At 34.1% G+C, this 24,930-nt stretch overlaps 1 protein-coding gene across 1 annotated transcript; it reads right to left on the bottom strand.

The window, feature by feature from the left end:
* Positions 1–6,597: 6,597 nt before the first annotated feature.
* On the bottom strand, positions 6,598–18,532 carry LOC123542317 (tetratricopeptide repeat protein 23-like). The gene is made up of 8 exons (XM_053531251.1): positions 18,501–18,532; positions 13,902–14,028; positions 13,067–13,149; positions 12,529–12,614; positions 11,519–11,646; positions 10,720–10,869; positions 10,121–10,203; positions 6,598–7,895 (listed from the first exon to the last, which is right to left on the bottom strand). Exons 1-8 carry the CDS (start codon positions 18,530–18,532, stop codon positions 7,802–7,804), a joined length of 783 nt encoding a protein of 260 aa, XP_053387226.1. The 3' UTR covers positions 6,598–7,801.
* Between the last annotated feature and the right edge of the window lie 6,398 nt (positions 18,533–24,930).

Raw genomic sequence — 24,930 nt, 5'->3', positions numbered from 1 at the left:
TACAACAAAACGAGTTGATGATTTAGCTGAAATAATTCTTAAACTTAAAAAGAAAGACAGGAAAATAGAAAAAAGGGTAGAGGAAGTGAGACATGAAGCGTTTCTCTTTGATACTATTATAATCATACTTTTGATTACATACAAATGAAAAAGTATTTCGACCGTCGTGGTGCCTGGATACATTCAACATATAAAAATATGGCCGATCTGAACTATTTAAATATTTTGAAATAAGACCTGGAATTATCTTAGATTATAAAGATTTTATAAGCATAAACCAAGAATATAAAATAGATGTACTAGATTATGCTTTTGAGTGGTGTGTTTATAGTCAAAAAAACCGGAACTTATATAATAGATATTAAGATTTTATTAAAGGGTGCAAGCTCCCGGGTGTGAACCGTATAAACCGACTAAAAGCCCAATATCACATTTTATATTTAGGTGGCGAAATAATAGGCCTCAGGATGATGTTTACTTTTTGGTATATTTGATAATGTAAAATATAACAGCTGAGGCAGCTGAGGACTTTGATACTGATAAGTTAATATCTATGTATAAGAAAAAAATTAAAATTTATCTAAAACAAGGAACAATGTTTGATATTCACCGTATGACGATTCAGCATTTACAGAATTAACATTTATGCTTTTGATGGGCAGTTACATCAAATTCTACATATCAGATGAACCTGTATCCTATGATAGAAACAGCCTTTTGGATTAAAGGTTTAATTACTATGTGTACCCTGATAATATACTTACTAATTGAAAATAAGATCAAATATGTTGTATAAACAACTCCTCGATATATGTTTATCTTAAAAGGAATGCAATAAATCGTCTGTTTTAACTTATAATATTGATTGTAAACACACGTGTGTCACCAAATTACAAAGCTATAATCTATACTTTTTAATGTTTTTAAAAATTTTTTATGAATTACAGCGTAATTCTCAATAAACTGTTTCAACAAAAACTGACACATATGTCGTCTGCAAAACGTTCTATACTAAGGTCATTAAGTGCAGACGGATTACAGCGTAATTCTCAATAAACTGTTTGAACAAAAACTATTTATCAACACCGGTGTCATTTTCAAGTTTATCAATATCAACAACTTTAAACAAATATTGGTTTAATGCACCGGTGCCGCTTTATTGATTATTACAAATAACAGCTGATAAAAGGAATGCGACAATAAATCGTCTGTTTAACTGCGGTATAATAGTTAGTATATAAATAAGAAATTCGGAAGTAATATTACAGGAGGTACATTTTATAGTTAATTATTTTTAATACTTTTAGATTTTGTTCTCATTTTTGTTAATTGGTAAGGTTTTGTCAAGTTAAAGCAACCTGAAAACCTGTTTTTTCTTATTTTTTAAATTGGTCGGCATTGGATTTTTTAGAATAGGGACAAGGGGTCAGTCCGGACCAAAGACTAAATCTTTTTTTGGTTAAACCAAAGGTTTTCATTCGGTTTAACTAAAGATTTAAAAGATTTTCAGGGTATCAAAGGTACCAAGTTAGTATTTTAAGTTTAGGGTAAGGTTAAAGTCCACTTATAGAATAGGGACAAGGGGTCAGGGGGGGGGGGGTTAAAATGCCAAAAAACCCATGTATCTATCTACTCAAATATATCTCGTATTGTACAATACAATGTTAAATAACCTTTTTATTCTATATCTATTTTCTATTTTATCTTACTATAATATAGTTCAAATTAAAAATGTTTCACTGAGTATTGTATTACTGCCTTTTCTAGTTTTTCCCAGCTTGGTATGAGTGCAAATATATATTATAGAGAACAAAGTTAGACCTTAAATAACCTTTTTATTCTATATTTATTTCACTTCATACGTAAAATACGTAATTCATTGAATGTTGTTTTTTTTCTGCGTATCATCATTAAAAAGGTATTGGTGTAACCTCCCTACAATGGCTATTTGGCGATTTAGGTGGTAATAATACTTGGCTGAGCCTGGGATATTATATGCCAACAAACATTGTCAGCAAGTGACGATCGGATGAAAACTATTCGACTAAAAAGAGCGGACAAGGCTAAATTCCCTGTTTTTCGAGTAATTCAAGGACTATAATCAAAGAGTGCCTGGTACAATTTGGCTGCCGGTTATCAAAATTGGCCGAGATGTAATGCCCACAATCATTGTCCGCAAGTTTGGTGAAGATCCGACCAAAACTGAATTATAGAGCAGACATGTTTTAGATGCTGACCGCCCGTCCGTTGCCATTCATAATCTTCTCCATTTTGTTTCTTAACCGTTAAATAAAAACTGAGGTAGCTATTCAGACAGTCAGGGCTGATACCAATTTCTAGGTTTCGTCCGGAACGGCTTCTTTAAGCGACTTTTCAAATATTCCAACATCTGATGATCCTTTTTACTGTATTTTTAAGTTTTTGATTATTAACGAACGTTTTAATATCTGCATCAGATAGCATTGTTATCCCTTGAATCGTTTTTGTGTGTTGTAAACAAAAACAAAAAAACTCAAATTAAATCCAGATTTCAAGACGCATAATCAAACCCTGTACATAGAGCGCCTACTTCATCCGATTTACTTTCGGAACATTTTCACGCGTTTCGGGCTTTATCGTATGTTTAACATGGGACTGTTGAACCGTCCAAATACAGAAAATACAGGATTTTTTGTACGCGCGTGCGTCCAAATACAGAAAATACAGGATTTTTGTACGCACGTGCATCCAAATACCGTAATATATTGTACGGTCACGTGTTGCAAATGAACGTTCGCGATTGGATAGATAAAATAGGTATAGAATAATCTACGATAAATCACATTTGGGAACTTATTATTTCGATTCTAAAACGACATATTAGCATTAAAAGTGTTAGAACAAGAGCTGTCCGTAAGACAGCCAAGCTCGACTATTCGAAATATTGTCACAGAAGCAGGAAATTATTACCCAAAATGTTAAATATCAAAAGAGTTTTAAGTTCGAAACGGGACATAATTTGACCAAAATGCATATCAGAGTTATGGGACTTGATGCTATCAACTAGTTTAATAACCCCGAAGAAACATGTTAAGTTTCAATTCCATATCTGCATTAGTTTTGGAGATAGTAACTTGCATGTAAAACTTTAACCAGAATTTTCTAAGTCCAAAAGGGGGCATAATTTGCTCAAAATACATGTTAAGAGTTATGGAACTTGACCCAGTGAGGTTGGTAACTGACCTAGAAAAAGAATAAATAAGTTTCAAAGCTATATGCCTTTTGGTAATAGCTGTAATGTACTTGCACGCAAAACTTTAACCAGGATTTTCTAAGTCCAAAAGGGTGCATAATTTGCCCAAAATACATGTCAGAGTTATGGACTTGATTCTATCAACTAGTTTTATAACCCCGAAGACACATGTGAAGTTTCAATTTAATATCTGCATTTGTTTTGGAGATAGTAACTTGCATGTAAAACTTTAACCAGGATTTTCTAAGTCCAAAAGGGGGCATAATTTGCTCAAAATACATGTCAGAGTTATGGGACTGGCCAGTGAGGTAGGTAATTGATCTAGAAAAAGAAAAAATAAGTTTCAATCTATATTGCCTTTTAGTAATAGCTGTATGTACTTGCACGCAAAACTTTAACCAAAATTTTCTAAGTACAAAAGGGGGCATAATTTTGGGCCCAAAAAGAAGGTCAGAGTTATGGGACTTGGTGCTATCAACTAGTTTTATAACCTCGAAGACACATGTGAAGTTTCAATTCAATATCTGCATTAGTTTTGGAGATAGTAACTTGCATGTAAAACTTTAACCAGAATTTTCTAAGTCCAAAAGGGGGCATAATTTGCTCAAAATACATGTTAGAGTTATGGAACTTGACCCAGTGAGGTTGGTAATTGACCTAGAAAAAGAATAAATAAGTTTCAAAGCTATATGCCTTTAAATGATAGCTGTATGTACTTGCATGCAAAAACTTAACCAAGGTGTGACGCCGACGCCGACGCCGACGCCGACGCCAGGGTGAGTAGAATAGCTAGACTATTCTTCGAATAGTCGAGCTAAAAATGGTAACTACCTTTTACGACCGTGCTACGCACGTGGATCGGATGACGTCATTGCACGCGAGTGGTATATTGCAGATTCTAACACGACCAGCAAATAACCTACATACATGTAGAGCAAAATCTATCTCGGGTTATTCTGCAATATACCACTCGCGTGCAATGACGTCATCCGATCCAGGTGCGTTGCGCGGTCGTAAAAAGTAGTTACCATTTTTTTCTAACACTGTTGATACTAGTATGTCGTGTTAGAATCGAAATAATAAGTTCCCAAGTGTGATTTATCATTAGAATAACCCGAGTTTTTCGTTCTTATGCGAAACAATATATCACTCAGGCCTACGGCCTTCGTGATATATTCTTACGCATAAGAACGAAAAACTCGGGTTATTCTACGATAAACCACGTTTGGGAACTTATTATTTCTTAAATAACCCGAGATAGATTTTGCTCTACATGTATGTAGGTTATTTGCTGGTCGTGTTAGAATAAGTAATAACCATGATAACAAAGTGTTCGAAAATCAACCTAAAAAAGCGGGATGATTCCTGAGTATTGGTTCTAGAGTTATGACCCTTTGTCAAATGACGTTGGTGATGATGTGGAACAATCATTTAAAGTTTTAACAGATCTCTTTTATAATAGAAATCTACAGAAATACATTGTAGATTCTACAGAGAAAATGTGTCAGAATTTACCTAAGATATTAAGTGAAATGTGGGCATAATTCATGAACACTTGACACCAGAATTATGAACCTTATGTCATATTAAGTGAGTGATGATGTGGAACAATCTGTTTAAGTTTGAATCAAATCCATGTAGTAATAACTGAGATAAGGTGGAAGTGCACCAAAACTTTGACCTAAATTTCAAAGTTTGTTTGTTTGTTTTTGCTTTAACGCCGTTTTTCAACAGTAGTTCAGTCATGTAACGGCGGGCAGTAAACCTAACCAGTGTTCCTGGATTCTGTACCAGTACAAACCTGTTCTCCGCAAGTAACTGCCAACTTCCCCACATGAATCAGAGGTGGGGGACTAATGATCCCAGACGCAATGTCGTTTATCAAAGAGTCACGGAGAACATACATCCCGCCCGAGGATCGAACTCACGACCCCGCGATCCGTAGACCAACGCTCTATCTACTGAGCTATGCCGGCGGTAAAACGGGGGATATGTCATGAAATATTGATAGAGTTATGGCCCTTATGCCGTATGATGTGGGTGATGATGAGGAATAATTTGAAACAAATCTATCAAGTAATTAAAGAGATAAAGAGAAAGTGCATCAACACTTGAACAAAGTTGTGTGCGCAAGATGCCAACACCGGGTCGAGGACAGCTCTCTACTTCGTATAGTCGAGCCAAAAATATACCGATTGGGCTAATTTCAGGCAAGATGTTTTTTTTTATTTCGTGCTAGATTCTATATAAATAAACGGAAAATCAACAAAGCCCCTTTGTTGACATGTTTTAGAGAAATCAAAATAAACTTAACATCTTGGGACAAGGTCACCACCAAAGGAAACTTCTGTGAATTCATTTAAGAATTAGACCAACGGTTTGGAAGGATAAGTTGTTTGAAGATTTCTCTATGTGATTAATTTGATGGTCACCCAACGAATATCTATGTAAATTATTGTGCAATCAAACCAGCAGTGTCTGGAAAGATTTTTGAAGTTTCCACTTTTTACCTGTTGAGTAAAGCAACCACGCCCACTGGTGGTCATGTTTTTGATAAATCAGAATAAACTGAACAATATCTACCAACCATTTGTCAAATGATTAGATCCAAGGTCGTGTCAACAGCTTCTGCCAAGATTTTTAAAATTTCGACACAATATTGACGACGGTCCCTGGTGGTCGTAGTTTTTGAGGAAATTGCAATTATAATGTGCTTTATAGAGGGTCACCCCCAGAAACATTTCTGTTTAATAACTTTAATATCGGGCTAGCAGTTTCTGACGAAGTATTAAGATTCACTTTATACATATAGGTGAAAATGAAAAGCACTTTAGGCACCGTGTTATTGAGGATAAGGATAATCTGAACAATATTATAGTAATGGATAATTCGTGTAAAACCGTGCCAACAGTTTCTGACAAGAAGCCTTTCTAAATTTGTACAGTAGACATTTTTGCAACTGCTACTACACAATCTGGTTGCCATTTTTATTCATTTATCTTTTTTTTTTGATGATTTGATATGATTTGATTTAATTTGATTTGGGTTTTATGGGCACACCAACACTGTACAAATTATATAGCACCTACAGGACTGAAAGTTTGGTTTCACATCTCATTTACATCGAGATAAAACTATAAGCCGGATCACAGAGATACAGCAAAACCAAGTGTCCAGACCCTATAAGTCACCTCATACGACCAAACAAAGGTATGGCTGTGGTTCAAATTCTTTCCATATGTATGTTGTCATCCAGAACCACACAGGACCAAGCATCATTTGCCATCAGCTGCCAAAGTATACACTGGCTAGCAATTTAGGTCCTGCTTTTTACAACTGAGTTGGAAACAAATACATAAAGAATGTTTCAGCATAATCACTTTATTTCTCTACAAATAGTACTTGTTGCAAAATTAAATTTTCTTATTTTACAGTATATTTGACTGTACAAATACAAAAAAAGTATATATTTACTTAACAAAAAGAATGAAGTTTATGTCATAACTGTTCCTAAAATTCACCTACAAAACAACTTGTACCATAAACAAGAACTGCTTTATGTGAATTCTACAACCATTTACGTACATAAATATACTATCTGTAAATTTACATCACTACACTATTACCAATGCTAAATGATAACAACCATAAGAATGTAAATAATTTCTTCAAGTATTGCTCAGGTCTAATAAAAAAAAGTTAACAAAATTGTTCCTTACTGTATTTTTATATTCAGTATCGTTAAAAATGATGCCACTAAATATTTAGGTGCATTTAACAAGATTTTTTTAGTTTTTCAGTGGGACTACCATCTCTCCTCTTGACAAATAACAGACAGACAGTATATTTGCCAATACCTGTCTTTTTTAAGTTTAATACACAATGATAAATTTGCAAAAGTGTCAGCTACTAGGTACTAATACCAAAATTAGTACATACCAATTATCTATCCTATAATTTGTTTCATTACTGGTATAAGTTAAGAAATGGTGTATAGAAAAAACGTGTTTTAACATAAATAATACACGGAAAGAGGTTATACGTCCATGTAATAATTTCTAAAGGGTGTATTATTCTGATACTAAGGTTCCCTTCATATGCGGATCCAGCATTTTCTGTCAGAGGGGGTCCAAATTCTATGCTTTCTGCCAGAGGGGGTCCTAGTACACTTTTATACAAAATAACATTAAAATTAATGGTATTTACATTAAATTCCAAAATCCCAGGGGCGGGGGGGGGGGGGGTCTGGACCCCCGGACCCCAACCCTGGATCCGCGCATGCCCTTAATATAAAACAGTACATAAAATATAGTAGCTCTCTTTCTTGGTTGCAACAAAAACATTGACGCTGTCCCAAGTTAACGTGACGTCATTTTAGTACAAGCGTGTTTTAACAGAAACAAGCATATTAGAATTATATTTATGAAATACAGTCTTTTTTTCATATGCTTCAACAGACACCTCCATTATTATCCAATTTTTAAACAATTATTCTGTACACTGTACATCTTTCAAACTAGTTCTAAATTACATAGTCGATGCTGTAAATGATTCCTGTAAGTTCTTACGTTATCTTGCAGACTTTGAAAAATTGTTGAACCTTGGGCGCTTCTTTAACTCGTCCTCTTTATTCAAAACAAACTTTTTGGACAGTCCTGGACTCCTGTAATGTCATATACATGTTTTGAGAAAAACAACCAGAAAATGAGCAAGACTGGCATACTGTTGCAAAACACATTCATCACAGCAATAACTTTTTACCTTTGAAATACTCTACTTTTGTGTAGAGAAGTTTTCAATTTTCTTACTTGCAACAAATTCAAGGACCATAACTCAAGAGTGGCAAAGAATATCTGGCTGGTTATCAAACTTTTCTAAGTCAATATACAAGTAAAAAATCTGACTAAGATTGGTGGACATGGATAAGAACTGCTAAGTTAAGAGGACACTGTTAATATTTGCAAGTTTTAGTAATTCAAGGGCCATAACTCAAGAGTGACTGTGAATATCTTGCTGGTTAAATAACTTGTCTAAGATATTTATACTTAGAAACACTGTGACCAAGTTTGGTGAACACTGGATAAGAACTGGTCAAGTCGGAGAGCTGACATTGTAAATTTTCATAATTTTAAGTATTTCAAGGGCCATAACTCCAGATACAACTTGAAGGATCCAGCTGATTAGTGATCCTGGCCAAGTTACTGTGCTCATAAACATTGTGAATAAGTTTGGTAAATATGGATATGAACTGCTAAAGTTTAAGAGCGTACAATTTTAGCAGATGCCACTCGCACACTGCAGGTGGTCCCATATTATGTTCTATTTCACAGGATATAAAAAGTGAGAAAAAATGCAAAGCAGCAATTATTAATATTTCATACTTTGGGACAGTTTTATTGAAATCAAATCAAAACAACAACATGATATGACAAGTACTTAACACATTTACAAACAACCTGAATTTCTATTAAAAATAAATTTAACCAAAAATTAGAAATACAAAAGCTTTTTGAATAGACAAATAAACTCATAGTATTCATCAAAGCCCTTTCTCAGATCAAAATTAATGCAAACAAGACCTGGTTTCCATTTTACATACAACTTTACATTAACAAGCAGCTAACGCCAGACGGCATTTTGGCCCGGTTTTCTAAATTAGGTGAAAATGAGTTAAGGTTCTAATAATGGCATACAACAAATAACCCCCAAATTAAAAAGCAATATCAAAGGAAAAAGGGAAAAAAAGAAATGGACAGGTAGAAAATGAATAGATAAATTGGTGTAAAAAATAAAAGTTAAAAAAAACATTTTCGATGTTTAAGTCCCTGTGACCCTAACTTTTGACCCTGAAATCAATGGGGTCAGGTACACACCAAAACCAACATGCCTATGAAGTTTCAAGGTCCTAGGTGAAATACTTGTGCGGATATTGAGCAGAAACCATTTTCAATGTTCAGATCCCTGTGACCTTGACCTTTGACCCAGTGATCCCAAAATCTACAGGTATTATATACACATTATGAAGTTTCAATGTCTTAGGTGAAATAATTGTCCAGATATTGAACAGAAACTATTTTTAATGTTCAGGTCCCTGTGACCTTGACCTTTGACCCAGTGACCCCAAAATCAAAAGGGGTCATTTACACATCAAGATCAACATGCCTATGCAGTTTCAAGGTCCTAGGTGAAATACTTGTCCAGATATTGAGTGAACAAAAAGGTTACCATGTTCATTTATTTATTTATTTGCGTTTTACGGCGCACCAACACAGTATAGGACTACACAGGACTACAAATTTTGGTTCCACATCTCATTTACATCGAAATAAAAACATGAGGTATGGAATCAAAATCTGCATACCTGCTGGAATCACAGAGTTACTGCAAAACCAAGTGTTAAGACCCTATTAGTCACCTCTTACGATCATGCAAGGGTAAGGCAGTGGTTCCAATTCTTTTCATACACAGATCATCCTAGAACCACATGGGGCGTTACCATGTTCAGGTCCCTGTGACCTTGCCCTTTTACCTAGTGACCCTAAAATTAATTGGGGTCATATACACATCAAGGCCAACATATCTATGAACTTTCAAGGTCCTAGAAAAAATACTTGTCTAGATATTGAGTGGAAACCATTTTCAATGTTCAGGTCCCTGTGACCTTTGACCAAGTGACCTGAAATCAATCGGGGTCATGTACACATCAAGACCGACATACATATAAAGTTTCAAGGTCATAGGTGAAACACTTGTCTAGATACTGAGTGAACAAAAAGGTTAACATGAGACTCATTATCCCATCCATCTGCCTATACGTCTATCTGCCGAGACAGACCTAATCAACAAGCCGGACAAAAAACAAATGTTATTTAGCGATATGATACTTACGCCATGAGAATGTCAATCGTTCTTTCACTATCTTTTGTCTTCTTATGATTTTTACCCAAAACCAGTGTTTCAATGTTGAGGCACTGTAATGAAATAGATAGCTTAAAATACCAAAACTGTTGAGATGTAAATAACTTGAGTTTTGGTACAGATATATAAATGAAATACAATAAACAAGCAAAATAACTAGTTATTTGCAAAACACAAGTCATTACATAATGACCTGAGTAAAGGTATGTAATTTTCATATGGTGAGACCTTGACCTTTGCCATAATGACCACCTGACAGAGAAAGGTTTTGAATTTTGATGACCTTAGGTTTAGGCTTTCTCCAGCTATAGATAAACAAGTTGCGTACACAAGAAAATGTGAAGGAGAGACAGAATGGACAGTCAGTTCAAACACTTTTCATTACCAGGTCTTCAACCCAAGGGGCATAAAAACATTTTTAGTCCCAAGGTCACTGTGACCTTGACCACTGACTTTTACAGGTAATCATTCAGAATTAGAAATAATTTGCTTTTAATAAAAAAAAGAATTAGTTTTGTGTTTTAGAGTATGTGATTATTTGTAACGACAACAAAATGAAAGTAGCTTACCTTTTTATATGCTCTGAGAGCTTTTTCAATATTTCCCTGCGCAAGGTGTACTGAAGCTATAAGTTTATGAGTATCAGCAACATTTTCTGAATATTCTCCGTAAACTTCATTCTTCAGTGGTAAAGAAGATCGTAGCATTTCTAAAGCATCCTGTAAATAAAGTTACACACACACATACATAACAAAGACTAACTATACTGGAAAAATAGTATACTTCAAAATAATCTCAGGTAATTTCTAAGAAGAACTGAAACTTAAAATAAAAAGTATATTATTTATTATAGCAAAAATAAACAATTTTTAGCTGAAACCAAAACAAAAACTCTGAAATTAAATTGGAATTAAACAATGTAATATAATGTACCAAATTAAAAGTAGCTTAGCAAACACAAGCAGTGAGTTTAGATTTTCTATCTGATACAACAGCTGTCCTACAATGATAAATTCTACACCACAGTTAATCCAAAGATTAACCAATACATTCCAAAACCAAGCAAACAACTGACTTCCATCTTTGTGTCTTGTGTAGTTTTAAAACATGGCCAGCCCCTATGTGCAACATAGTGGAACCTTCGAACAATTTTGGAACAAAGCCACGAAAGGAGCATCCAGGCCAATTTTTATCATCTTCTAGCAGAGGAGATGTCGTTTGAAGATAAGTGTTGACTGATGGATGACGGAGGGTGAGTGATCACAATAGCTAACCCTAGCACTTTGTGCTCAGGTGAGGTAAAAACCAAAGGACAAGCATGAACAGTGCAACAAATGATTTAGTTTAGAAGAGCGAGTATAAACTTACTGTTTCCCTTTCAGTGCGTATAAGCAACCGAGCCAGTTCATCTTGAACTTCTAAAGTCTTTTTATGGTCTGGTCCATACACTGTGGTACAGGATGACAGGCATTCATTAAGGTAACTCTCAGCCGAACCTGTGAAAATATCATTATAAATCCAGTACTACCAGAGGCTTACAATTTCCACTGGACGATAAACCATTTCTCACTTAATTATAACACCCTAAATTAGATATAAGCTGTGTACAAAGTTAAACAAAGAAGTATAACAGTCAAGAACATTATGTGTACAAATCTGGTATATTTTTAGAAAGTAAATATCAAAAAGGTACTTAGTTGAAAATACAGATACTGTATAGTAATACACTGAATCACTTTAATAAAGCAATACTTCTGATGTTAAGCAGAATTCTTATTGTGAATATTCAAATTTAAATTTTATAACAAAATAAACATACATGTAAACCTGTTTCTGTCGTTAAATTTTGAAATCATTCATGCATGAAAACAGAGTAATTAATTTGGGGTTAAAACTGTATTTTCCAAACTGCAATTAATTCCTTGCTATCTATGAGGTCAATGACTAAAATCCCTTCTCTATTGTCAGTCCTTAACAACACTTTGTCTTTAAAAGATGTGGACATAGATAATGTGAACTTTTTTCTACCTTAAGGCATACACTGAGTGTTTAGCAAACAAATAGGAAATTTCGAAATACTGCGATGTAAAGGTCTCATTTGAATACACTTTCTGAAGTTTAACACGAAACTACATGTTATTTTCATGAAATATTTCAAAGTACTCGAAACTTTAGGGCTCATGTTTTGAAATTGATAATGAAACAGCCTTATGAAGAAACTCGAGTATTAATAAGCAAGAGAATTCAGATTTTTACAAAATGCAAAAGACAATGTACATTAGAATTCAACTCATAAATCACGCTTTAAAAACTGACAAAATACAAAGTTGCACGAGGTATTATTTTTAGCATTTTCCAGTGAAGAAATGTGTACTTACTTTCTGCCTCCTCACGTCCTGTGCTTGCATACGCTTGAGCCAGGGCCAAGGCTGTGTCAACTATTTCTTCACTTGCGTATTTGTAGCTACAAAAAAAGTTTTAGAAATATTTCAGCCTGGTTGGCATATAAATTATGAAATGTTAGAAATGCTTTAGGAATGGTCAAGTATGAGTGATGAAATGTTACAAATGCTTCAGCCAGGGCCAAGTAAGAGTTATAAACTGTTAGAAATGCATCAGTAGGGCTAAGTTATGAAGGTGGCCAAGAATGAATTATGAACTGTTACAAATGTTTCAGCCAGAACTAAGCATAAGTAATAGACTTTTAAAAATGCTTCAGCCAGGGCCAAGAGGTTTCAACTATTTCTTTACTCAAAAAATTGTATCCATAAAACCTAAATGAAATTTTATCACCTTTCAGAACTGCAACAGCAAAGAACAAGAAGTGAGTAAGCTTCTCTTATAAATCATTTGAAGAAACAACGAAACCTGGAAACTTTAGAGCCAGAGAAAAAAATAAAGATTTTGTAAACTTACTTTGCAGCAGCTATAGAATGAGCCTGAAGAAACATGTCTATTGCTTTGTCATGATTTGCCAGTCTACCTTTTGACTGTTCCAACTTTCATTGCCGTCAAGGAAATATCTCTTTAAATAAACTCAATATATGTAACATTAAATTCCTTACTATCTGAAACATCAAATCTACATTTTATGATGACATAAGTGGAGTGCAAGTTTGTCAATACCCAATGCATGGGTCTTCATTTGCACTATTCATCTGCTGACAAATAGAAACAACAAAAGAGAGAGGCTCTGCCAAGCCCAATATAATCAATTATTAAGTTATGGAAACATGACGACAGCACTGTATACTAATCATTTATTATAGAAAAGAAAGCAAGCAGTTTGGACATTTTTTAAAGTGTTATCAAATCACTCAAAAATTCAAGCCTGCACTTCGTCTAAAGTAAAAGTTGTTATATTAATCATTTGTGATTTAAACATTCTGCTACCTCTTACAAAATTAATACATTTTCATTCTGAGCTGGATGCATGATATGTCACAGTTTAATTCTTGAAACAATGCATAACTTTCACTGTACCAAACAGTTGTTTCATGATTAAGCTTTTGTCTTAAACAATTTCATTGTAACATCCTCAGTCCACCTTATAATAATTGCCACGACATAGATTCTTATGGAAATTCTAAATAACATCCCCATAAAGTCAAGGTTTAGTTAACCTTATTACATTACCATATATATATAATACTGATCTTTCATTGGAAGGCAGCTGTAATTGAGTCTCATACATATATCAAATATTAAGCATTTCAGACAGTTGCCATAGCAACTATATAATAAAAGATACACGTCCACCCTCCTGGTACAGCTGTATAAGCTCTATTGCATCCTCCCCATATCTTCTCTTTGTAAGATCTATAACTTTGTCATACTGTGATCCTGCAACCGCATATTTCTTCTGTCGCCATGACAACCTGACAAAAACCAACAAGATTAAGTTTGAATTTTATATTAAGATTTTAATGTTCTAAAACTTACAATTTTTTATCTATGAATTGAAGAATGAAAACCATCACCTCTGGAAGTCCTACACTTCTTACAGATATGTTATAAACTAGATGCCCACGGGCAATAGGAACATGTGTTTGTGCAGGACACTCTGTCTCACTGAGGTTAACATTCATGCCAAATATAAACAAGGTTGCTCCATGCATGTCAAAGTTATGGTCCGGACAAACAAATCAGGATGGACGCACAAACGCACACACACATACACGCACGCACACACGCAAATACACTGAACAGCCATTCGGACGGGTATGTCTTCGCTTCCGCAAGCTGGCTCTACAAAAATTACCATTATCAGAATACATAGCAAACGAGAGCTGTTCAAGGAGATAGCGCACTTGACTATTTCAATGCTTGGCATATCTAAGAAACGGTTTTTCAAAAAGAAATTAATACCCCAATAGATGATGATAGGGCTCATTTTGCGCGAGTCAATCCTTTTAGAAAAAAAAGAGAAAACTGAATGGCATCAAACATAACAAAATATTAATAAAAAAGGCCTAGTTCTTAACCAAAATCAAAACTGCAAAATTATTGTTTATCATATTTTTTTTAGTATGATATATAAAAGGAAATTTTCGCCGAGAAATGCCCTTTTGTGTCTATGATTAGGTGTGAGACATGGATATTACCCTGAAGCTTATCTATCAATTAAAACATTTATGGGGGGGCCTACTTCGCAATGCATCCTCTGTGTTTGCTATGCCCTGGCTTCTGGGAAAATCAAACCCTTCCCTTTTTTTTAATTTCTTTTTTAAAACTGATATGAAAGTAAACCCTCCTGTGTACCCTTTAGCAGGAAGAAAGAAAAATTCCCCATAAGAAAAAAAAAGTTACCTCGCGGATTCTGTGCAATTTTATTTCCATATCATCACACTGATCTCTGTTACACACGAGAGCTTGGAACACGCCTGGTAGGCCCTATCAGCCTACAATACATCAACTATTATCGTGAGCAATGAGGGTAATACAAACTTTCTGGGGAGATAAAATGACAAAAAAATATATTCTTTTAAATAAAGAAAATTTATTTTATTAACAGCATCAGATACCATGCCTCTCAAAACATTATCAAACCTTTCCATGGGAGCTGAATTAAGTGTGGGTAAGTTAACATTAAGCCTTGCTTGTCTTGTAGGCAGCCTTTTGGAAAAAAAAAAAATAAAACATTAATTTATTTTATAAAAAGGGTTTTTCCCTATGAAAATTTGTTCTCACTCTTTACAATAAAATCGTTTGCTGACCTTGCAAATCTGACAAGCCCCAATAAAAAAAGTTTTGGGAATTTTTTTCCATAAAAATCAAGTGGGGTTAAAAAAAGGGTTTAGCCCATCCCGGACATGATATACTTCTGTTCCTTTGGTATAATTTCCTTCAAATTAATTTATGAATGCTTTCGTTTCCGGAAAAATGCCAGGGGTTGTGAGAGATGTTTGCACATTTCATTACCTCTCAATGGGCAATCATTGGCTTAAAAACAAAGCTGTCTCCATAGGATACCATCCCCCCGGGGCCCTTTTAAATAATAGTTATGGCCATGTTAAGTTTAGGCCTTTTGACCTCGGAGCGGGGGTTTTGCCGCGAAATGTCGTTTTAAGGGCCACACTTCATGCGTGTTTTTTTAAATCCATGCATGAAGACAAAGATATGGACCGGGACACGCCCATCAAATCACTATCATGAAAATGCCTTTAACTTTAAAATGTACCTTGCCTTTGAGTACGGACCTGGGTCTTGCGCGCGACCGTCGTCTTCGGGGTACACATTCTGCCAAGTTATTTAAAAATCCATCAATGGATGACAAAGATATGGACCGACCCCCCCTCAATGCACTACCCTTTTAACGCTAAGTTGACCTTGCCTTGAGCTAGGACAGGGTTTTGCGGTGACCGTCGTCTTACTGTGTACCATTCATGCCAATTTTTTTAAAAATCCTCCATGGATGCAAAGATAGGGACCGGACACCCAAATCAATGCACTACCCTTTTAAACCAAAGGGTGCCTTGCCTTTGGCACGACCTGGGTCTTTTGCGCGCGCACTCGTCTTACGTGGTACACATTCATGCTAAGGTTTTGAAAATATATCCATCGATGACAAAGATATGGACCGGACAGGCCCATCAATGCATACCCTTTAAAACGTCAAAGTGGACCGCCCTTTGGCCCGGGATCGGGGTCTTTGCGCGAGACATCGTCTTACGGGGTACACATTCACGCTGTTTTTGAAAATCCATCCGGATGACAAAGTTGGCCCGAACACGAAAATTGGGGACAGACGATGACAGACTGCAGACCGAAGCGGTTAAAAAACTACATGCCCCCTTGGGGGCAAAAAAATAATAACCATTTTTTTTAGCCTAGAAAAAATAAAAGGCAAAAAAATTAGGGGCCCTTTTTGCATGACTTTTCATAAAATTTTCCTCTAATTTTGATTTTTTAGTCCTTAAACAAATGATTTTGAATGGGGGTGGGGGAGCAGTGGGGGTAGAGAAAAAACTCTCAAAATGTAATGTTGGGGGAAAAATTTATTCAAGAATTTCAAAAATTTTTAAGACCTTAAAATTTACAATTGGTGGATTAGGTGCATTTGGTGCACTCTACTTGTAAAGGCAGAGGGAATGGAGTTTCTATCGAGAAAAGGTTTAAGCCCACTCCGGGCCCCCACATACGGGTAGTCGCAAGTTTAGATTTTTGGTGTATTTAACATGTTTTACTTTTTTTTTCACTTTCAAATTGGGCATAAAAAAACGGTTACTTTGCAAGAGCTGTATCTGCTTCAGAAAATTTTTTCATTGCTATCTGTGCTTTTCCCTGTATGTAGTTTATTTGGAAAAGAACTCCAAAAACATCACCTTTTCTCTCTCTTGTCGGGGGGGTAACGAATTAACATATCGCATGGCTTTCCTTTGGGTTTTTCTGCTTGGCTTTAATACCTGTAAGTAAAAAATTGGGAATGTTTACCATTAACCTGCTTCTGTTTTTGTTTTAAAAAATAGGTATCTATTAAAATGCATATTTTTACAGCACAAAAATAAAACACTACAGGCTGCATTTTGATCATTGAATATATTTACAGATAAGGACTGAATTTTGATAAATGTATAAGTTTACACTTGCCTACAAACCTACTACAGCCAGCTACAGACCATACCTTGTTCATTTCAGAACTATAGAATTATGTATATCTTTGATTCTAGCAAAACAAATATATGAAATTTAAATCTGAAAGTCTGTGTAAGAGGAAGCATGTCAATCTATCAATAGATCAAAATTAATAATCTTTTGTTCATTAAAACTGCTCTGGTGTATCATTTGATGCAAAGTCGTTTTATTTGTTTTAATTTATCTTCATTGGTTATGTTGATATATAGGTCATCAAATCATGTATGTATTGAACCCCAATTGACTGTAATAAAGGAAAAATAGAAATCATTTAACATCAGGGAAAACAATTCTGAATAATGTTAATGATTTCACAACAGAGAAAGTTCATTTGAAAACAAGATGCTGTTCAGCAATTTTTTAAAATGCACTGTCGAAAGGTTTTTTTAGTCTCTACCATCAGCAACCCCAGAAGACTTTTTTAAAGTTAGTAAAGGGAAAAATGCAGGATACAGTAGATGCTAAAAATTCTAGCACCCCCCTGGTTTTTTAGCATGCCAATATAATACCGGTAAAGCACCCAAACACGGCTCTTTACCAAGTAGTAATTTTTACTTACATACAAATTCATTTTTAACGCTTAATGGGACCCCATTATCCAGTTCAAAAGAGGGTACATTTTATAAGATGTCTACAATAAATTTAAAAAAAGAAACCCCGATTGTAGAATGAGTTTTATAAGCAGGTTCTTAAAAAGCGGTGTTCTTTAAGCGAAAAAACGTAAACCATGACCCTGGTTTAATTTTTTAACACAAGGTTCCAAGGAAACCCACTGTTCCATCTCCCTCAAATACACCAAGTGTGATTAATCCCTTTTCATTTCAGATAATCTTCCCTAAATGACTAGTTTCTGCCTTTCCAATGAACTACTAACAACCTGGTGGGGGCAAGTTTTTCTTATTCTCTCCAACGTCAGCCTTTAAAATAAGTTACTCCCAAAATAGTAACTATTTAATATTAAAAAAACACGTTCAAATAATGAATCAACTTAAGAAGAATAACTTTTTACTGTTTATATAAAAAAATGTACTTTTTCCTTAAACTTTAATTAATACACTTTTAAAAGGTGCTTTTTATTTTTAAAATTTCCCCAAAAAAAACTTTTTGAATTCCCTTTTTGTACAATTAAAATTCCCAACCACCTTTTTTTAACACTTTTTCAGTCAGAAATGAAACAAAATTTAAAAAATTTCAACTCCATCAAAATTTTACAAACCTTTTTGGCAGCTGACAGTTTTTTTTTGCCATTCTTTTGGGCCCCTTTTCAAAGTTTTCAGGGGGGGTCATGTGACATTTTTTTTTTCCTTTACAGTTTTCACTGTCGGGCACTCTTTGTTGATGCACTACTAGGGAAAAAAAAAGGTCTGAATATTGGGGCATGTCACTTTTTTTCCTCACATCATCATCTTCATATATAGATACTTCTCATCACTCTCATCACTTTGTAAATAAAATTTTTTTTAGTTTTCGAACTGACTGTCAAAACGCCAAAGGGGAAAAAAATATAATACTGTCTACTGAACAAATATCGATGTGTATTGTGTAGCATGTCATTCGAGCATAAAATGAGCATAGATGCCTGTTTTAGAATTCATCTATAGATACAAAACAGAAGCCAATATTCAGCCACTTGAAGATGACTTCCCAAATGAAAAGTATTTGTTTTTAGCCAACTGTTGCAGAGAAATTACCAAATGTGTAAAACATCTTTTTCTTTAATTTGGAAATTATATTTCACATATGTTGGGAAAATGAAATAATTTCAAGTTGGGAAGCCAGCAAATATTGACCTCTGTTATACAGCTATTTCACAGAAGGAAAAGGGTTCTGTTTCAATAAAATGTGTTTTCCATTAAAAGGACACTATCGCTCATGAACTTGCAAGTCTGAAAGGCCAAGGCCTCTTCCGAATTGCAGAATGAAAAGCACTAGAATTTTTTGCCCTTTTCAAAAAAAAGCAAGGATACTCAAAATTAAACCCCTCCAATGATGAGCTATCAAAGTAGACAATTTTAAAAAAATTTTCTAAAATTTCTGCAGAAAAAAAATTCTTTAATTTTTTACCGTTGTGTTAAAAGACAGACTTAAAAGATATGAATTAATCTTAAAAATTTAACATACCATTTCTCTGCCAGTTCTTCTGTGTAATTTCTATTTTGCGTTCACGAGGGGGCCTTTTTTATGACTTTAGGATACTGCTGTTCCAGACCTTAACTTCTACCCCCTTGGGTTTCGGGACCCTCGGGCCGTGCTTTTAAAAGCGACCAGAGAAATGCCCCGACATTCCCTTGCTTAAAAAAATACAAATTGAACCCCAATGACTTTTTCAAATAAAAGGAATCAAATTTTAGTGAAAAACAAAAATTTATAATAAAATTTAAATTATATATTATGACTATAGTGAGTTAAATTTTAAATTCAAATAAAATTAAAGGGCGGTACACAAGCAGGACAACTGAAAATTTCTTCGCACATCCTGTGTCGTTTTATATAAAGGGCTTTCCAATATGAAGGGAAACCCAAATGTTCGAAAAGCTGCATTTTTGTCGAAAAAATGCTGAAAGACATAGATTCAAGATACAAGAAATTTTTAAAACAGATTAAGAAGACTAATCCATGGAAATTACCCCTGCCTTACGACTTACAACTTAAAGGTATGTCTACTTTTATTCGAATATATTTAAAAACAAAAGACTGAACTCAATGCAGACTTGGGAAGCCTTAAAATTACAGATTTGGTATATCCCAAATTCCCTATTTGAATGAAGTATTTTAAAGTTTATTTTTTAACCAGGGTAAAACTAACCCAACCTTTAGCGTTATTAAACAATTATACACAACCGTGCAGACATGCAAAAATTTTGCATATTTTTCCCCGTGCGCTCCAATTGATAACACTTCCGGGGCACGCAAAGACCGCCCCAAACTCGAAAATGGTTACATCAAACAAAAAAAGGTCTGTTGTTACGAAATTACTGAATAAAATTTTTGATTTGCGAAAAAAGTGTACGGGTTTTCCCCCATTTTCCCGGGGACCTTTTAATTTCGTGCTGTATAAATTTAGGCTGCAAAACACGGGGTAACAGTATAAATTCACTAGACTTTGTTGCTTTACAGCAGCGAAAACCTGAAATTTACCAATTATTTATTATTTGAAACCCCAGTTTTTTTAACTTATTTCTTGTAATTGTTTACATAAGCGAGTAAACTGAGGGATTCCAGTTACGTGCACATGCCAAAAATTGGGGCCCCCTTGAAGGTAAACATCATCAATTTTGATGCCCCTTTTTGCGGCGATACAGAAAAACTTTCCCGTATTTTAAAAATAAAATCAAAAAAAGTCAGAAAATCGACCTTTCACTATACTCGCTTTTAAATTATGGATAAAAAATGGGAAACCAAAATAAGGGGTTTTAACCACGATACCAAAAGGGGGGTTTTGCAGCGTGTACATCCCCCCCGATCGTCAGGGTATTAGATACCAATTTTGAGACCAGTTTGTTTTTTTTTTTTAATGTTTTTAAATTTAAATTTTAAAAAGTTCTTAATTTCTTCTTTTTTTTTTTTTGTAATATTCCCAGTCGTCAATACTTTCCCGTTTTTTTTCCCCCGTCTTTGAAAAGTAATTGACGTAACTGAAATAGTGTATTACAAACTAGTACATTGTGTAAATTTGTTAAATTCTTGAAATAAACTTTCAAATAATTATACCCCTTTAGAATTATGTTTTAATCTTGAATACATAAAAAAATGGGAAATGTTTGCTTTTACAAAAGGGGTTTACAGCGTTCAATGAAAGGTCCGGAAAATTTCTTGATACCATAGTTTTAAATGGAATTAGTTCCCCCCTTTTGGGGCCCATCTCCTTTTGTGTTAAGAACGAAAGTGTAATGCAATTCTGTATGGTTTTATAAGAACCTGTTTTTCTTAAAATTTTATGTTTCACAAAGTTTTTTTTGAAAGTTACTGGCAAAACATAGCGTTTTCAGTCCTGAAAACCCACGGGGAAACCCAGTAGGGAAACCCCGAAGATTCCGGGACTCTGCTGATTGGAAAAAAAAAACTTGAAATGAAAAGGTTGTCAATAGCGCTGGCTATATATCTGATTCTGAAATTTGCTGTTTAGTAAAAGTACTTGGAATTTCATGCCTGGGTTGTTTTAAAAATGGAGATCATATCCAAAAAAAAAATGGTATTTTTTTGCATCTAAAAGGGAAAATGACACCTCATTTTAAACAAAAGTTTTCGGGGTTTCCCTACAGAGAAATTTTCTTAAAATGTCCCCCTTTGGGAAAAAATCAAATAAGAGTCTACCCAAACAACAAAAAAGTAACAAAAAACCTTAGGCGCGAAAACAGATGTAAAATAAAGGTTTTAAACTTTCTTTTTATTTTTATATTTTCCCCATGAATATTTTGATGACCATTTCAAAATTTATGAAGCAAAAATTTGTTAAAATATCATTACAATGTTATGATTTTTTAAAAGAAAGCATTCACATTTTCTACGGGCCCACCTTTTTTTTTTTTGCGGCCCAAAGGGCGCAGACTGGGTTCGACCCAAAAATTTTTCGGGAAAAGCGCGGTAACCACTGGAAAGACATTGAAATACAATCTTGAAATCTTGAAGAATTTATACCTGCAGAAAATCATAAAAAAAAATTTGTAAAAAGTATAAAAAGATATCAATCACAAATTCAGAATTAAAGTGAAAATAAAGGGTTTAAAAACCGCCCAAAATATTGGGGTGTCTAAGAACAAAAAATTTGTAAAATGTTATTTTTGAAAGGGTTAAAACTATAAAATTGTTTTTAGCACAATTTATACCCAAGAAGAAGGCGTCTTGTTGATCTCAATGGATGCCAGATTTAAATGAAGAGTTTTTTAAACTGAACTAAATATTCGCTGAAAACAGAAAATCTCCGTTTGAGATTTATAAAGTCCCCTTAGTAAACCTGTTGGGTTTTCTAAAAATTTAAAGGGGCCCCCTTTTAAATCCAGTTTTAAGGGTACCAAATACAATTTAACCAATATTCCCCAAATAACATTAAAAAATTTGGGTTCGGGGAACCCAGCCTCCTGGTCTACTGATGTCTGAAAGGGAAGCTTTACTAATTTTATATTCCTTTTCCCAAAATGCCCTTACACAGTTATGTCAATCTAATATACGGTCACCTTCCCCATCAAATCCAAAATCCCCGCGAAACTTACAGCAAGACTCTACTGTTAGGAAAAAAAGAAAAGGAAGTATAAAATTTAATCCCTTTTTTTCAAAAATTCCCCCCTCCTTCATATTTTATACCCACTAAGTCCAACTTCTGCCCTTTACCAGCAAATACTTGGTTTTACCTTAAGTTAACTTGACCGGGTCAAATCACATAAAAACAAAAACATCCAACCCGTAATACCCCCCTTTTTCTCAAAAGGAACGAAAGACTACTAACAGAAAAATTTAAAGAAATGGCATATAAACCTATTTCCCCCCCCAGGTCAGTACTGTTCCACAGTCTAGCCCCCCTGAAAAAAATCTCATTATAAATTTAAAAGGGTCAAAGTCTGCCCCCGTAAAAATTTTAATGATTACCTACCCCATCCTCAGATTGTTATCAAAAAAAAGGGGAAACCCTAAAAAAGGAAAAACATTCCTCCTGTTTGTTCTATAAAATAAGAAATGAATTAGGGGCATGAAAACCCTCATCATTCACACAGACCAAATTTTAAAATTCTTAATCCCAGTCCAAAAATTTTCCTGCGAATTCCTTTTTTCCCAGGGCTATCGGCTTGGAACATTTTCCAACATACCATCCACTCCAGTTTTCAGACATTTGTCGCGGTGGACTGCAATTTTCCTAAATACATAATCTACTGTTTTTAACTGTATACTTTGGGGCTTTTTCTTTTTAACTTTGCACTAGCATTTTTACAAAACCTGTTTTGACAACGCCTGCCATATAATTGCTAACGATTTTCGGCAGTAACAGCAAGTCATAGAGTTTGTTTTTCTGATGTTGAAAAAATTTAAGTATGTCAAATTGAGGTATTCTTTACGGCAGAAATGCACTTAAAAAGAAAAAAACTTTTTGGAACTTTAAAGTCTAGTAGCTGCAAAAACAAAGGTTGTTACTTTTTGTACTATAAAACAAAAAAATTTTCAGGAATGTATCGCCCAATTTACCTTTTAAAAATGGGGTATTCGAATTAATTTTGTGATTTTTTCATCCACGCTGTTTTTGAAGCTCAAACAATAAAAATTATTGCAGGGTTGATCTCTGGGGAGACCGTACTTTTCCCAAATAATAAAGTGGATGGGATAGATAATCATTATTTATCGGGATAGCTTTAACGCCTGACTTTACCAGGGGCAATTCTTTCAAAATGATTGTTTGTTAATAGCCGTCTACAAAACGTTTTGGGGATTTTTTTTTTTTTTTTTTTGTTGTTGTTGGTTTTTGTTAAGGGGTTTTGAAACATAAAAATGAAATTTAATTTTATTATCGCATATAAAATTTTTTCTTTCCTAAAAAAGCATAAACTATAAATTTAATCTAGGTAAGCTTGATGAAATTTTGCAAAACGTGTATTTTTTGCAAAAAGGGTTGAAAACCCAAAAAAACAAACAAATTTTTATTTCCGCATAATGAAAGTCGATTTTTTTAAGTATTAAAGTAAATGTTTTTTGAAAAGTATGAAAAAAAAAAAAATTAACATTGTTGATGTATATTTTTTTTTGATAGATTAATGTTGAAAACCTGAAAATTTGAAAAAAAAAAATCGGACAGCCTTGGTTTATCTATTTACTGGTTAGATTAAACGGTTGGTTGTTCTATTATCTCTGAGAAAATATTTTGTAATAGACTAATAGACTAGATCAGTTTTGTTCGAATGAATAAATGGTTTTAGACACTACAACTTTTTTGTCCCATTTGGAACGACAATGTTTCTAACTGCATTTTTGTTTTTGTCATGCGGGTTTTGTTACTGCACCTTAAAAAATTAAATGTTTTTAACCACAAATTTTAACTGAATATTCCCCGCTTTTTTTACTAGATAGAGTGACTTGTCTGTATTTTATGTACGACAATCTGGGGGGAGCGTTTCTTTTTACATATTAAAAATGTAAAAAAAAAAACAATAGGAATCCAAATTTGTTTTTAACTTTGAACCTTTAGAAAAATAAAAACGAAGCAATGTTAGTAAAAAATTTTAAATCAATTTGGGAAATAGTCGTTTTAGACAGCAGCCATTTTCCCAATGATAAACAGCTTATTGTAACAAATTAAACACTTTTCTAGCGTAAAACAATTCATTTCCCCCAATTTGTTTTAAAAAATTTTTAGGGCTATATTTTAGGTAATAAAATTTAAAAATTTAATTAAATCTTTTTAGTGTTTTCATTTTACTAATTTATCTTTTTTTTTGCCCTTTTAACGTCAAAACCCCTTTCGGGAACGTTACGTTTTTTCAGGTCAAATCAAAAAAAAGAAAGAATTAAAAGATAAAAAATTTTGGTGGAAGAAAAATTTGGGTAAAAAATGTTTTAAAAAATTGGTTTGCAGGAAACCTAGGGCGAGAATGCCAAAACTGCAAAAGCAGCACGGACTGCTCTAGAGTGGGAGGTGGGCCCAAATAGGGGAAATTTGGTTCCAT

Source organism: Mercenaria mercenaria, chromosome 19, assembly GCF_021730395.1.
Source record: "Mercenaria mercenaria strain notata chromosome 19, MADL_Memer_1, whole genome shotgun sequence".
NCBI classification, from domain to species: Eukaryota; Metazoa; Mollusca; class Bivalvia; order Venerida; family Veneridae; genus Mercenaria; species Mercenaria mercenaria.
The sequence above is the reverse complement of the archived record's forward strand: the minus strand, read 5'-3'. Positions and strand labels throughout refer to the sequence as shown.

Coding starts and splice junctions, on each gene's coding strand:
- LOC123542317 (XM_053531251.1), bottom strand. CDS start 18,532: ATGGCAAAAAAAAACTGTCAGCTGCCAAAAAG. Junction 13,150..13,901: donor TGTACCAGGAGGGTGGACGT/GTATCTTTTATT, acceptor CGGCAATGAAAG/TTGGAACAGTCAAAAGGTAG. Junction 11,647..12,528: donor AGGACGTGAGGAGGCAGAAA/GTAAGTACACAT, acceptor ATATTTTCACAG/GTTCGGCTGAGAGTTACCTT.